The 16,790-nt window shown below is 33.0% G+C and overlaps 1 protein-coding gene across 2 annotated transcripts; it reads left to right on the top strand.

Moving 5' to 3' along the window:
* Positions 1-227: 227 nt before the first annotated feature.
* Positions 228-7,916, top strand: LOC8258083 (eukaryotic translation initiation factor 2 subunit beta). 2 transcript variants are annotated; one of them, XM_048371953.1, is made up of 10 exons: positions 228-412; positions 2,214-2,264; positions 2,638-2,746; positions 2,868-2,923; positions 3,034-3,088; positions 3,191-3,285; positions 4,710-4,855; positions 5,654-5,796; positions 5,898-5,983; positions 7,617-7,916. In XM_048371953.1, the coding sequence occupies exons 2-10, from the start codon at positions 2,220-2,222 to the stop codon at positions 7,692-7,694; spliced, it is 813 nt and encodes a 270-aa protein (XP_048227910.1). In that variant the 5' UTR covers positions 228-412; positions 2,214-2,219; the 3' UTR covers positions 7,695-7,916. The 2 variants fall into 2 exon arrangements, with proteins under 2 accessions (XP_048227910.1, XP_048227909.1); XM_048371952.1 differs by having other exon boundaries at positions 2,862-2,923.
* The last annotated feature ends 8,874 nt before the right edge of the window (positions 7,917-16,790 follow it).

The raw sequence follows: 16,790 nt of genomic DNA, 5'->3' as shown, positions 1-16,790 counted from the left end.
TTATAAAAATAATTATGTAAATTATTTAATAAAATAATATATAATAAATATCAAATAGAAAATATAATAATGATAAAATATATTAATAATAAAAATATATGAAGCAATAAAATTAAAAAATTAAATTAATTATATTTAGAATTAAAATAAAATTAATAATGATATCTTAATATGTCATATATATTATATAGGTTATATATATTACAAATAGATTACATAAACTAATATAGAAAAAGAAAATATAATGCACATTCTATTATTAGAAACCCTAATTCTATTTTCATCTCTACCTCACATCACAGCCTCCACGCCACGCTCTAACCTCTTAAGCCTTCACTTTCCAAACCCTTAGTCGCCGGTTATCTTTCTTCAATCCTCCACTCTCGCAAGCCCTCAGTCGCCGGTTATCCAGGTATTGTTATTTCTTTAATTAGTGATGCTTTTTCTTTTTTCTTTTGGTTCTTGCAGTGAATTTGACGTGTCGAAATTTTTCGATTGATATAATGTGGTTTTTTTCATATATGTATTTTTATGCATATGTCTCTATATGGTTATAATAAGCTTATATAATATATAATCTTATTATTACGCTGAAGACCAGTTGCTTCTGATTTTACATATTCATTTTGGCTTCTTCAACTTTCCCCCGGTAAATGATTTGTACTTGAGGTTATAAACCTGTACCTTTCGGAAGACGGTTGAGTCTACCTGTCTTTTGTTCTATTCTCAAGTCCCTGAACTTTTGAAGTCTAGTTTCTGTAGTGGACCAATTCATTGAATTAACTTTGGGTTCTCCTCCGCTTAAAAATAATTAGATCTGGGATTCTTTTTTTTTAGATAAACTTCAAAGGAAGAGCAGTGTTTTCTTTCTTTTTCTTTTCCTTGCAAGTGATATAGATATATTGATGTATTGCAAGTTTGAGACTTTAGGCATTTTTTTTGGTTCTGACTTTGTTCTCAAGCTCAGCAGTTTCTCTAGAGAAGTAACAAAGTTTGGGTTTTCTTTGGAGCTGGAAAGAGGTGTTGTAATTGTTGAAAATACAATAATGATATTTTTTTATTTGTGTATGCTGCATAAACAAAAAAAAAAAAAAGATTTCAATTGCAAAAGAATATACTGCATTTTTTGTTCGAGTGTCGATTGTTTTCTAGCTTTCTATTTTTTAAAATTCTGATTCAACTGCAGAATCAAGTTGTTTATCTTCAATATCTTCAATTGAAGAGGATGTCTATTGATTATGTGTAATAGCTATAAAGTATCTACTATTTTAATAGTCAATATGCTAACTATGGTTTATTTTTTGTATAAAGGTGGTAGATAAGCATGCAAGAATTGGATGTTAGATATTACATCTAATTGTCTTTGATGACTTGTAACATTATTTTTAAGTATGATAGAATAAATTTTTTTTATTGAATTTTTTGTTCATTATGCTTGGACTGTATTAATATATTAGATTTTTAATTTTGGATCTGATTAGTCTACAATTTTTAATTTTTTTATTATTTTAAGTTCTAGCTTTTTTTTTTTCAATTAATATTTGCTATTTTATTTTAAGCTTATTTATTGTGAATGGGTTTGGTAAATAGATACTTGTTTAATTGCTTAAATGTTCATATAAATGGGAATTTAACGAGTAGGGTACCCTCTACTCATTTAAATATCTAGAAAAGAGCTATATATACTAAATGGGTTTGGATGGGTTTGGTAGTATGTGGGTATTCATGTTCAAATAACATAACAAAGATAGTTTTTTAAACGGATTTGGGAAGGACTTGGATATGTGTATTATGATCCGATTCAATTTTGGGTATCTTTAAATAGGCAGGTGCCCTACTTGTTGTCATTCCTAGTCAGGATAATAAAGTTAATTTTGTAAAACGATATGTGATGGGTTTGTGTATTTGTATTTTAATGGGGTTTGGGTTCGGATATTCTTAAATGGACGGATACCCTACCCCATTCCATTCCTAATTCCACTACCTCTAGTTTCCTTTCTCTCTTTTACTCTGTTCACAAACTTTGCAGCTCAATCAAATTGCACCTGTCACATGAAGATGAGACTTGCACCTTAATTAATTATCAATGCTAAACTTTATGAGTTGTACTTTTTATTAAAGAAATTAAATTAAAGAGATTCTTTCTAATTATTTATAATGCTAACAGTGAAATGCTTGATTTTAAATGTTATTAATTACTTTCTGTTGTGTAGAAAATCATGACAGACGACACTCCTAATGATGTGAAGGACGAGGTTACAGAAGTAAGCTCTTGTGCTTGTTTTGTTTTTAGGCTTTGTTTGGAATAAGTTATGTGCTATTATTCAATTTGAGTTGAATTCTTATAGAATCATGTCTTTTGTGGCTCTGCCTTGTTCTATTCGTGGTGAAATTCTTAGGACTTCATGCATTTGGGTATCTGTTCTGCTAGATTTTATTTTCTTTGTCATAAAAATAATTTTGCTAAGTCGAACAACTTTCATTATTTGCATATTATTTGCACGACTTCCTCCCTAAGATCGGGAAAGAAGGGAGGGGTGTGGGGGTGAAGGCAGTTGGTTTGATGCTCCATTAGCGAGCTGATGCTAAGATGATTTTCCTTTTTTAAAATAACATAATTGCTTCTGCTCATTGCAGCTTGCACCCTTCGATCCTACTAAAAAAAAGAAGAAGAAGAAGGTTGTCATACAGGATAGTGCAGACGATTCTGTAGATAAGCTCGCTGAAAAAACTGAAACCTTGTCGGGTACTTAAGTTAGAATATTTTATTTTTTTTACTTTTGGCTTACTTCATGAAGTTTGTCTATATTACTTGTAAAAGAATATGAATTACCTTTCTTTATGGGGATCTTTTCTTTTAGTTGCAGTCTCTGAGGGGCTCGATAGTACTTTTACTGGTTTGAAAAAGAAGAAGAAGAAACCAGTAAGCTTATGTGTTCTTCATGACAGATGGTTGGCGTTTTATTCTATTTATGCATGTTTATATCCTCAGCAGCATGTAATATGTGATACTTTGATGTGATAATATTGTAGGTAGAAGCCAGTATTTTGAATGAAGAGAATGTGGATACGACAGAAGATTTGGATGGTAAGAATTTGCATTTTAAATCAATAATTACTAATTTATAGCTTACTTTACTGCTTTTTTATATTTTGGGGGTCTAAGAGATTCTTGTTCTTCCATATTTAGATCATGTTGCAGAAGATGAAGAAGGAGAAGGACTTGTGCTGCAACAACAGCTTTATCCTTGGGATGGGAGTGACCGTGATTATGAATATGAGGAGGTATAGTATTCATTTGAATGGAGTCTTTTTTTCTTTTAATTAATGTGATTTTCTGTTTTCTATGTTATTATTTCTTCGGCTGTGATTTTCACTACATGTGCCAATTAATTGATGCTTATAGTAGTTTCTATATATTCTTTCTATGCTCTATACTATATATATATTGTAGACTAGAGGGAAACCTTTATAAAGAATAAAGGTGCATTCAAGCATTAAAACATGGCAAAATAGGTTTCTGAATGTATTTAGATTAATTGATACCATGTTTACTATTCCCAAAAGGACCCTTTGATTTATATTCTGATGGAAATGAGATGGAATGGGCCCATCTTTTCTTAGTTGCATAACATAATCAAAGGAGGTGTTTCTCTAAACAAACATGCAATAAAGTGTCAACTGGCCAACTGAATTTCATGAGTCTACTAGAAACGAATAAAATAATAATTCAGCTGCTAATGCAGGGAGTCATGGGCCCACTGACCAACCAAATTATATGAATGTACCAGAAATGAGTAATAGATTAATGCAGCTGGTGATATTTAATTTCTCTAACTGTGAATTTTAAGTTCAAGTTTATTTAGTTGTTGCTATAAGAAATTTCCTCCTTGTTGATTAACTTGGAAATACTGAACTTTGAATAATTAAAGCCTTTTACTTCAGTAGCTTAACCTCTAAGGGAAAAATAGGGGGTAATCCATGCCTTTTTTTTTTATCCATCAATCATATACCTTAGAAAGTTTTACGATTATGGCCAAAGGAAAAGTTGAATCTGTGAAATCAGATGGCATTCTTGTTGCTTGAAATTTTTTCTTATTGTGGTTTTTCTGTTAAACTTTTCGTGAGGTTGCCATAAGTTGTCCTTTCTGAACAACTGAGATCGTCCTAAATGTCCTTGGTTACAGTTTCTAATGGATGATTTTGGAAGTTTATAATGGTGTTGTTTGATTAGAAACTTTGGAAGGAGAAAGTAACAACAATAAATTGATGGTACTACTATGTTCTTTTCATTCGGTAACCCCGCCCACCAGATTTTCTAGATTACATTTAGAATTATTTTAATTTTGAATTTTCGTTAACATTGTTTCCAAAGGATTCTTCTATGAACGCCTTTAGAAGTTTTCAATTGTGAATATAACACAGAAAAGGAGAAAGATAAGAATTCTAAGCATATTATGCACAGATATCTTTGTTTTTTTCTATGTCAAATCATATTTAGGTTTTAATAATGACAAAGCGGCAATTTTTTAAAGTTTGCCATTGGTTCTAATACTTCTTTCAATCTCAATGTTTATTACTTTATATAATCAAGAATAACATTTGAACATTAATGTATAAAATACCTTGTTAAATTGAGTCCTTGTGTTTCTTATTATCTGATTATTGCAGAGTGACTGTTTCTTTTCTTTCTAAATATGATGTGGCAGCTTCTTGGTAGGGTCTTCAACATTTTGCGTGAGAACAATCCAGAGCTTGCTGGAGATAGGAGAAGAACTGTAATGCGGCCTCCACAGGTTCTTCGTGAGGGGACAAAGAAGACTGTTTTTGTGAATTTCATGGATCTCTGCAAGACGTAAGTATATGTTGCTCTTCTTTTGTGCCTGACTCCTAAGAGGGACCAAGAAGAAAGATTTTAGTTACGCTATACTCAGTGTTGATTAGCTGAAATTGTTTATAAGTTTTTTATTTAGCGGTTCTTATGAATTGTTGTGTTTGTTTTATGGTACCAAGTTTGGGTTGGGTTATAGATCGTTCCAACGAAAAATCTAGTTCTGAGTTCTATGTAGAATTTTGTTGTCAATGTCTTCTACCTTTTCTACCTATTTTGGGTTAATTGCCAAGCATAAGGCCTACTGAGAGATGTCCTAGCGTCTCAAATATATTACAGAATTTGAGGAAATTCAAATTGCATCCTTTTTTCATGAAATTCCTTTTTTGAATATCAGCAAGTCACACAGTGATTATTCAAGTTATATAGTGAAGATTAAGAAATTGGATAGCTGAGTTGATTTTCCTTTTCCAGCAACCTCATTCTTCTTGCAACAATGTGTGTATGACTTGTAAACTTGACAGATTTCTTTGGTTGTCTGCTGTGCCCCTGGCAAGACTTCGCCTGTTAATAATGGAAGCTGGCTTTCAGTAGGTGATTGTTTTATGATGTTAGCATACACTTTATAAGTTCTAATTTGCTGGTTCTGGATGTTGGTGTTTCACGTATGGTATTGTTTTTATAAATAAGATTAGTCATTGAGATGTCTATACATTACTGCTGATATATTCCTTTCAACTCTGAGCTTTATTTTTCGCCAACTTAAATGTTGAACATTTGCGTCATCCTCCCTTTTCTTTCTGTGGGGAAAAAAAAATTCAGAATGCATCGGCAACCAGACCATGTCATGGCCTTCTTACTGGCTGAGTTGGGAACAAGTGGATCACTGGATGGACAGCAAAGGTTAGTTGTGAAGGGTAGATTTGCTCCTAAAAATTTTGAGGGGATTTTGCGTCGTTATATCAGTAAGTACCTCTTCCTTTTTCAACTGATTCACTTCATCTTAAGCTGCACAATAAAAAATCTATAGCTGGACGATTGCTGAGCATTTTGTTCTACTTTTCAGATGAGTATGTCATTTGCCTTGGTTGCAAAAGTCCAGATACTATACTGTCAAAGGAGAACCGTCTCTTTTTTCTTCGATGCGAGAAGGTGACAGTTCATAAATTTCTAGATCTTTCTCATTTCTTTTCTTTCCCAAGATGCATTATGCATTCTTGCTTTGTGTATAGCAGTCTTGAATAAGGCTTGAGATGTTGTGATATCATAAACACCGTAGTTATCAAAGGCGCGCCTGAGGCGCATGCCCTTGTGCCTTAGTCTACCAAAGACGGGTGATGTCGCAAAGGTGTGTGCCTTGGTGCGCCTTGACTTGCAGGCGAGGCGCTCCCAAGGCGTGCCTTTATGAAAATATTTTCAATAGGCTAGCTCAACAACGCCTAAATGATTTGGTATTTATGAAATACAATCGGATATTGAAGCGTCGATATGATGTGCGAGACTCCATTGATCCCATCTCTTTGAAAGATATAAATGATAGTAATGAGTAATTGATGGATACAATGGATGGAGAGTATGATAATGAAGATGAATTGGTGTTTGATGATGACAATTTGACATGCGGTCCAGTTGCTAGATCTAGTGCAGTTGAAGAGGTGACATATCGTACTAGAGGCAAAACTGTTATATCCTGTTCCTCTTTTAAGTGTTAGGCCTAAGGAAATGGAAAAGACAAAGGAATCTTCTCATACGAGAGCTAACCCTTCTTTAGTACTTAGAGATAAGGAAGAAATTGATTTTGAAAAAGATGACGGAGAATATGAAGAAGATGAGGAAATTGGAAGTGATCAACTTGAATTTGACGATGATGAAGAAGAAAATAATGAGGTCGATGAGAATTAATTGCGCTTTTACAAGTGCTTTAAGAACCTTTTGGAATTACTAGGATTAGGAAGCTTGTGTGTCTTTGAACTAGAAACTTTTATTGTTAAGTTCTGTGTATGTTGTCTATCATCACTGTGGTATGAGTACTAATGCTTTTTCCTTTTTAAATTTTGTGCCTTTTGTGTGTCAGGCGTGTGCCTGTGCTTAGGCTCTAGGACATCTTTGCGCTTTTAATAACTATGATAAACACAATTTTTACTGTTTCTTACATTTATGGTATTGTACTGACCATGAAGTAAAAGATGTTTTGATGATTTAATGACATTGAATTTGTGCAATGTAAAAAATTAAATAAAGAAAAAAGGCATAATTCCATCTGATTCTTCTAGATAACCATTTGCAAGTATGGTAATGCGGCCAATGATGAGTAATGATTTGCCTACATTGTGAGATTGTCTAGTTTATGACTGAGACTTACATCTGAGGCCATTGCACCTTTATTTTAATTTTGTGATGTTGATTTACAAAGTGTTTGGCAGCTGTTGCAACTTTTGTTTATTATTGCCATGATACTGTAGCTGAATTTGTCACTAGCCCAATCTTATCTTGAGGCCAAGAATGATTATTAGCATTTTTGTAAATGTTAATTGTCTTATCCCATGTCAGATATGTTCACTAGTTTTGGGGCTGCGTTGGTGCCCCTTCATATGTTAATAGTGAAGATAGATGAAAGTTGGGTCCCAGTAGAAGCATGCCAACATTTTCATTCATTTGCCAGCATTTGTATTATAACATTCATCTTGATGTAAAAGTATGAAATTGGCATTTTCTGAGTTGCCTTGTTTAATATTTGATTGTGGCTTCATTTTGTTAGTCTTCTCTGATCTTGTTTTGTCTGCAGTGTGGTTCTGGACGATCAGTTGCCCCAATTAAAGCTGGTTTTGTTGCCCGGGTTGGCCGCAGAAATGCAGGGACATGAGCCTTTTAGAGCTGAGTTATGTTGCTATGTTTGCAGTATAAAATGTCGGTATATGAGGCTTCTAAAGCTGAGATGTGCTGCTGAAAATTTTATGGGACATGTTCTTCAGCCTCTACCGTAAATTTTACTCCTGATGTTTATCCGAGTGAAAATGATTCTATTTCGTAAGTCCTGAATTATAGTTCTGTTAATTCTGTTTTAAAGAAAGCAGTATTCGCTTCAGTTGATTGATCGTCATTTCAAATTGGGCTCATACAAATTTGTTTTTCTCCTGCATTCATTAGGATTCTCGAATGCTTTATGCATCAATCTTATTAGGCCAGGTTGTGCATGAAATTGTTTTGTTTGTGTTTGCAACATAATTTGTTGGCCCATAAATAAATTTGTAAAATCCAGTCCAAGATTATGCCCAATTATATTATTGACTTGAGGATTTAATTAAAATAATTATTTTAATTAAAAATTAGTGGATGCTGAAAAAAAATCAAATGAGAAGTTTGTTAGAACTCATGACAGTAATGAAATTAAGATTCATTATAGATGTTTTGCATGAACACTGTAGTTATGCCTAGAACTTACAAGGGGACGGTGAACAAAAAAGAAAAGAAGATAATCAAGAGACATTCAACAGCACAGACATTCAAGAAAAATAATTCTATACTTATTTCATGCAATTAAGCTTCTTTTTTTTTTTTACCCCCTTTTTGTACTTTTGAAACTTTCAACTGATATTATTTCAGGAACACATTTACGTTTACAACTTTCTTGAAAAGAAGTTGGAAATGTAATATGTCACGGTTTGTGTACTACACATATGTGGTACTAGTCAACATAATTGGCACATTCAGTGGGACTTATTCTGCAATGGCTCCAAGAATAAAACATAGTAATAGAAAAGAACCAATGTAGTTTCAGGATGCTAGGGTTGCTCATCATGAAGTAAAACATGAATTTGAAGTTTCTGTTCCTGGCATGATGGACAGTTAAAGAAGAACATGGCATCTCAAACTACATTTTAGCACTTTGAAGCACCTATTGGAAAAGCCATTGGTGAGTCGCCTATTGCTAAAGTACTTGAGGTTCACGTATTGATTTAACTAATTCAGTTGCTAATTTTTGTTAGGATTTTTTTTGCGTACATAGGAGACCCAAATTATACATTTCAGAATTTTACAGAAAATTAGTGAGAAATTAATTGGTAGCCTCCCTACTACACTTAAGAGTGAAAAATTCAAATGCTAACGTTGGAGAGAGAAATGTCGCAAAGAGACTCGGGGGGCAACTTTCTTGTGAAAAATGAGAGAGTTCCTAGAAATAATATAGAGATAATAGTATAGTGGAGTCTAAGGCTTCTTTGGCCGATGAAAGATATGTGCCTCAACATAAGAGAGAAGATGTCAAAGTGCAAACTCCTAACTAACACAACATTTGGTAGGCTACATTTGCCCTATCAGATTTTTGCTAATACCAATCTCGTTAACCAATCAGATTTTTGCTAATACTAATTTCGTTAACCAACCTACTGTATATGATGCAGAAGGAGGCCTAGGTGGCAATCCTCCAATAATTAATCATCATAAAAATATAAATTAGCCTTTTTAGCCTCACATGCAACCCCTTGTAGATGTGGAGGCTGTTAGGAACGTATTACAAGAATTATATGATCCTGGCCTTAGACAAGTTGGCCGGCCATAATTTCATAAGCCATATCCTAACTAACAATGTGGAAGTTGATAATCCATATCCGAAATGATATAGGATTTGTTGATGATAATTTTAAAATTAAAAATAAATTTTTTTATTTTGATATTAATCTAATAAGGAGAGAGATAATTATAGACTATTTATTTTAATAAGTCAATAATTATGAACACCTTCTAGGATTTTCTAAAACCACTCCTATAAATTAAGTGAATGTTTAATGTCATGGTTTAGCAAGAAATAAGTTTCGGTCGCTCTCTCCACTGCGAAAGCCAATTATGTGGCGCTAAATTATTGTTGCACACAAATTCTTTGGATAAAGCAAGAATGAAGAGATTATAGGAGAGAGGTTGATCAAATTTCTACCTCTTTAAGAATCCCATTCAATACTTTAGGAGTAAACATATAGATATTAGGCATTAGGCATCATTTTTGAGAGATCATGTATAAAAATGGTAATGTCATTTTAGAATTTGTTGAAACAACAAACCAATTGGCCAACATCTATACAGAACCCCTTAATGAGGAGAAATTGAGTTATATCAAAAGCAAATTAGGAATGATTGATGGAAACACTCTAAGTTAGTCTTTTTGAACAATTTCTATTCATTATGTGCTTTAGCAATTGCTTATGTTAAACTTTCTCTCTTTTCATCTCTATTTTGAATTATGAGTATTAAAATTACACTTTGCGTATCAGGTGCTCTTCTTCTCACTCTGCATTTTTATACTCTCAAAGAAAAGGAATGATCAACTCTAATCTTGCATGATTCTTTAAAAAAAAAAAAAAATTCTTTTCCGTCTCTGTTTTTTGTAAAAAGCATGCTCGTGATTTAGAAGCTCATGAAATTGAAAAACTGACCTCTAAAGCGTGATCGTGTTTCTAAAGCGCGACCATGGTTCATTAAAATAATAGTCATTGTGATTGATTTTTCAATAGCACAATCACGTTTCTCCTCGTTTCTTGTAAAAAAATTTAGCTGTTACAAAAATTTTCAAATTTGCTTTAAAGTCAAATATAGTTGTTTCTAGTCATTTTCTAACCCCTTTAAAGCTATATAAGACACATTCTTTAGGATTGTATTACTTTTGCTCTCATTAACATTGAACTCTTCAAAAAAGAAACTTCATCGTTCTCTTCCTCAATTCTCCAAGCACCTTCTTCATATCCTTCAATATCCATCATGAGATTAAGAAATGATGTTAGGAAGGTTCAGCATAGATGATGAAGCAATGATCAAATTCATGACCATAGAGAGAAAGGAGACTCAAGCTAACCGTTTTTTCGATGAGGAAGTACTTATCAAAGTTGACATCTCTGAAGAGGTTCATTCCCTCATAGAGAATGTAGGCTTAGAAGAATTCTTTCTACCCCAACCCTTAGATATAGGATACGAAAATCTTATAAAGGAATTTCTCTCTATCTTAGTGATCAATAAAAAGGGGGATGGAGATAAGTATTATGGGATAGAATTCATGCTATTTGAGGAAAAAAAGACCCTTTTTAGACAGTAATTTTTATCCAGCTTTGCATTCCAAGAGAAAGAACAACTATCCATCATTAAAAACTTTGTTGAAATGCCCATTTCTCCTTCACAATTTTGGAGGCAAATATCCATAAAAGACACTCATTGAAAATACTCCCTATTTAAAGACCTAAAATCTTTAACTCATTAGGTGGTGCATAAGATGATTGCTACCAACATCCATGCAAGGGACAATAGGATGGAAAAAATGCCTTATAAAAATCTTCTCTTCCTCAATGCAATTATTCTCACTTTAAAATTTTTCTTGATCATCTCTCTCATCTTGGCAACATTAAAAAAAGGTGACATTCTTGTCTTTTCTCATATCATCAAGATTGCCAAGCACATTCAAGTCCTTTCTCCTCTCAACAAAACCTTCTTTACCCCTTCTATTTCACTTATCACTTTAGGTCTAGCATTTCTTGAGCATGCAAAAGTCATAAGACTTGGGCTTAAATAGGAAGTTGATGGAGAGTTCTTCCTTCTAATTAGAGAAGATGTTGATGATAGGAAGAAGAGAAAAAAAAGATCATAGAGTGCCAAGTGAACCCACTCCCTCCATTTTTCATGGTCACTCTTCTCTTTCCTTAGAAGATAAAGTTCTCAAGCAAATGGAGAAGACTTGAAACTATCTTCATTACTTGCATGCTGATCTAGTGGAAATTTAAAAAATTCACAAAATTCCTCATTGCTATGTTGAGGATTGGAAAGAAGAAGAAGAAGAGGTTCAATTCTCCCTCCTCAAACTAGTACAAGTGGAGGAGGCAAAAGAAAGGAGCTTATGGTTGTGGAAGAAGAAGACGAAGAGGATTGATCTCATTTTTTCTTATTCTTTCCTTTTCTATTCTTTTCCTTTTGTCTTTTCAAGATTGTGTTATCTCATGCATTGGTATATCATGCTGATCATACAAGTAATCTAATCATTGATGTCCTAACTTCTCTTATTGTTAATTATCTCTCTATGATTTTTTTCTCTTCTTTTAGATTATTCTTTTTAATTTTGCCAAAGGGAGAGGTATAATTGTCTAAGGAAATTGGTTAGAAGAATATACAAATTAAGGAGGAGAAAAGCATGCCTATTTTGAGGGAGAGCAAACTCAAACTTATTTGTTGTATAACCAATTGCACTTATACATGACTAATTTTGTATTTTTACTCAATTTGATTGTCAAAATAAAAAAAAAAGAGAGATTGTTGACCTAGAAGTTAATTGATCTCTATTTTAATATTAACAACCAAATTAGATATTGCTAACATCATAATTAAGTGTCTATATGGTAGTGCATTAAAAGATTTCAGGTTGTCTAAAGATTCCTTGAAATTTCAAGAAAATCTTGCACTAAGACCTAAAAGCCCGAGGGCGCTTTTCACATTACCAAAATCATATAAGTTAAAAAGTCCATCTAACATCTTGCCAATAACAAAACGACACTTGGTAGTTAAAGAGTCAAAGCGCCAAAAAGCACGAGGGCGCTCAAGCTTGGAGGTTAAGACCGAAAATGGCATTGGATATCGCGATAACAAACGCAAGGGCACTTTTGAGCGTGAACAAGACAAGTGCGAGGGCACTTCCATAGCGTGAGAGCGGTTTTCGCAATTAATGTGATGTTAGTTACCGTTGAGATATTAGCCACCAAGTTAGAGCCACGTGTTTGGAGTTGTTGGAGCTCTAACGTTTCTTTTCAGAAAGTGCGAGGGCGCTTGAAAAGTGCGGAGACGCTTTTTATGACTTCAAGCAACCTTTTGCCTAGTCATTAAATTTGCATTTAATGAGTCTTGGACCAATTATAATGTCTTTAAGAGGTAGGTTTGTGTATAAATACTCCTTTTAAAGACTCAAGAAAAAAAGGTGTTATTGTGTTTTATCCAAACTCTTGTAAATTTATTTTTTAACTTCCTACACTTAATCTCCTTTGTAAAGTGTATTAAGTTGAGCCTCATTGTTCAACTAAAACTAAAAGGGGTTGTTATGTGAGGCTAAGTATTAAAAACATAAGGAATTGGTTGTTGAGTAACCATTAATACTCAAAGGCTAAGGGACTTAGTAATGAATTAGTTTACTAAGGAAAGAGGTTTAGTGTTAGCCTTGGAAAACACCAAGTTGTTAGGTGAACTTGTAAAACCCAAAGGTTGTAATCTTAAAGACTACAATGGGATACTCAAATTTGATCTTAAGGAGTGGATATAGGGAGGATTATTTCCGAACCACTATAAACCTTTGTATTAATCTTTCTAACTCCAACTCACTTTCAATTCTCTTTACTCTTTCTTTAATCCTTATTTGTGACCTAAAACTATTCAGTTTTGCAATTTGAGATTACCAATTCAACCCCTCTTCTTGGTTCTAATGGAAAACATTTGAGATTATCAATTTCGTTTAAATAAAATTGCCTTAAGGATGAAAAAGACAATAACGACGGAAGATCTCTCGATACCAACAGTGTGGAAATTTTAGAAGAGAGACTATTTGGGGTTGAAAAAAATTATCGAGTCAAGTGCTAATGAAACTAATGGTCTAATATGCAAATCCTAATCCTATGAATGGATTAAGAGAAGCATATTTTGGGATTGGCCTTATTGGAGTTCAAATCTTATAAGGCACATAGAAAAAATGTGTTTAATAACATATTCAACATAATAATGGTTGTTGATAGAAAAACAAAAGATACGATCAAGTCGAGACATGAGTTAAATGAGTATTATAGGCGCCCTGAGTTAGAAAAACATCTAGTACTAGACGATATTTAAAAGCTTATTATAACTTGGATAAAGTGTCTAAATTAGCTTTTGTGTGATTGGTTAAAGAATCTCAAATTTCGTGATGGTTATGCTTCAAATATGGGTAGATGCATGGACATGCAAAAACTAAAGTTATTTGGGATGAAAAGTCTTTATTGTCATGTCTTTATGCAGAGATTAATCTCTATAATATAATGAAAAGATTATTAAATTGAATTATTATGTAGTTTTAAAATAATACTATTTAAGTGCGATTTGTTTGATGCCTATACTAATATAGGTATAAAAAAATAAATTCTAAAACGAGACTCAACATAAATTTGAAATTAGAATTTCAAAATAGCCAAATTTGAACTAGAAAGGACCTTGACCCGAAGATAACTTGTATTTTGAACCTTGGTATAAAAATGATTTTAGATGTCATACTCAAGAAAGGTAGAAGGTTAGTGATAACTCAAGATGAATTCCACAAGAACAAGTTCTTAATAAGTTCGAAAAGTTCTCAAAAGAATCAAGTAAGAATAATCTCATAATAATTTTATTTCAACAAACGATCAATAACTTGTGCCATTTGGCTATATAGGATTTAAATAGATAAAGATATGACCTAATTTTCTATTTGCATAAAGGAACTAAACTAAATTAGAATTAACTAAAGTATATGCAAAATAGAAGTTTTTCTAAATAATAAAATAAAGAACTATGCTTAATTAGGGAATAATAAAAATCTATTCTAAAAGGACATAATAAAAGACTTTCAACATGACAAAAAATAAAATCTTAATTGATTTAGTAAATCCTAATCAAGAAAGATATGATTAAATCAATCAAGCTATATTCCTAAATAATAAGAGATGCGACTAACCTATTGTTTTCTATTTAAAGTTGGTGCACTCATTGGGCAACAAGGAACAAAAGCGGCGCCTCCTTGAGCTTCCTCTTTGACAAATTCGTTTGGCCTATTAATTTTCTAGCCTAAAGTGTCATTGCTTGAATAAGTTCAAAAACAAGCAAAATGTTCATGCAAGGTTTGGCCAAGCTTGGTCTTGATATTTTCTTATATGTCACACCATAAATCCACTAATCTTATACATCCATATTTTCTTTGATAATTGAATCTTCCACTGTAACACTCTATATTATTTGATATATATATATATATATATATATATATATATATATATATTCCTTTATGCTGAATAAAAATATCATATCCATATTCAATTTAAAAACTCAAAACACTATTTGCATAGGAGAAAGTGTTATGATACTAGTATTCTTCATTTAACCAAGTGTATGCTCACGAAATAAGGAGAAGAGAGTGAGGATTGACCTGTGCTCCATGTCTTTATTTACAGTGTTTTTATGTTTTAAAACACTCAAATTTTAAGCTTCATTATCTGAAAAATAAATGCGATTTGGTGAGTCGTGACTCAACAATTATAAACAACCATTGAATTTTATTGACACCATTAAGCAATCAATTCACACCAAAATAAAGTATAATTGTGAGATTTATTAATGCAAATATTAATGTAATAGTTCATTTGTTTTTGTTGTGATCTTACAAATCAAACACCGGTCTCGAGGTTCATGTGCATCAATTGATTTATTGGCCAGTATATAACATGTGACTCATATAGTATCATTTTATCTTTAGCAATTGGTATGTTATTTGACCTTCAGTCCATATGCTAAGTGAGTCGCAAATATCTGTCAAGCCAATCACGACGTCCTTTTAATCCCAAATGCAAGTATTCGTATGCAATTCGTATAAACAATAATTAGTGGAATCATACAAACCACACTTGACTTGTATTAAAATACACATAAACATAATCACTGGGTTTTTAAGCTTCTCTGACTGGTTCGACTCTTTTGGTTGACCAGTACTAGGGATTGGAGATGTCACCACTATAGGGGGCTTTTGAATCTGGTTTTCTATTCTAACCAGTTGTAATCAGACGGGTGAAGGATTCTTTGGATTGTGCATGTTGAATATGCAGGGTCTTTATGGGCTTTGTCTTTTTTGAAGTGCTTGAATTTGGCTGAACCAGTAACCTCAAGGATTGACTGCTAATAAGCTTGAGGCTTTGAAATATTCCAGGGTTTAAAAAACCAACCTGGAGGGAAAAAATGCAAAGTTGATTCTTATCCAAAATCTTTCAAAAAGAAACGATTTTCAAAGTATAGAAAGCCTTCTAAAAGCAAGGAGAATTTCTATAAAAAACCATCTTCTTCCAAATTTCATTCTAAATTTCCAAAGAATGATTCAAAAAAATATTGGGCTATGTGTTTGAGGTTTGTGTTTGGTTCTGTTTGCTTTGGAGAAGTAGGTTGGGTTGCACCTTCAAGGATCCATTCTTCTGGAAGTGTTATGTCTTTCCATTGAATGGTCTTTGGAATGGTTGCGTTGGATTTGGAGAATGCCGAGCTCCTTAGCAATCTTACCTGTAAGAAGCTTAGCAACTTCCAAAGTTACAAAGACACTTTCCTAACCAGAGTCATGCTTAGGGAAGATTCTAGCCAACCTTTCTGGACTACGGTAATGCCCCTGAGACTCTTATTCCCGAAGTCTTACCCCTGTTCAACCTATTCAAAGCAAATTACAAACCAAATTCCATGGAAAAGCGTTTTCCCCCGCTTCTCCTTTTCTGTTCAAATTTCTCAGGAAGAGCTTTCTTCTCTCTTCTAAATTCTAAGTTCTAAATTCTGAGGGATGAAGAAGGAGGACTCCTCTATATATAGAGGTCTTGGAGCTTTGGATACTTGTCACGGGCTTTGGATGCTTGGAGCAGACCTCAATTGTATCAACTGCGAACTGGTTCCTAAAAGGTTTCACCAAGAAACCAAAGAAAGGCTGACTTTAGCCAATTCTTCAAAGATTAAGATTGCTGGTAAAACTGAAGCCGCAATTCTTAATAATAACATTGCTTTAAAGAATACACATAAACAAGCTTTATTTGAATCAAATATTTTCTTGAAGTAATTTCCTTTAAAACATTGATAAAGTTTTCAGGAACATTTTCAGAAACTTCAAGGTTTTGAAAATCATTTTCCTCATCGAATCGGAATCACTATTCCGCTGAGGATCGTTTTAAGCAAACAGAATCATTTTGTTGTTTTTCTT

This window comes from Ricinus communis, chromosome 3 (assembly GCF_019578655.1).
Source record: "Ricinus communis isolate WT05 ecotype wild-type chromosome 3, ASM1957865v1, whole genome shotgun sequence".
Classification (NCBI taxonomy): domain Eukaryota; kingdom Viridiplantae; phylum Streptophyta; class Magnoliopsida; order Malpighiales; family Euphorbiaceae; genus Ricinus; species Ricinus communis.
This window is presented reverse-complemented; position numbering and strand designations above follow the sequence as displayed.

Excerpts from the sequence above, each read along its gene's own strand:
- LOC8258083 (XM_048371952.1), top strand. The coding sequence starts at position 2,220 with ATGACAGACGACACTCCTAATGATGTGAAGGACGAGGTTACAGAA. Across the intron at positions 2,265-2,637 it reads TGAAGGACGAGGTTACAGAA|CTTGCACCCTTCGATCCTAC; the intron begins GTAAGCTCTTGT and ends TGCTCATTGCAG. Across the intron at positions 3,286-4,709 it reads GTGATTATGAATATGAGGAG|CTTCTTGGTAGGGTCTTCAA; the intron begins GTATAGTATTCA and ends ATGATGTGGCAG.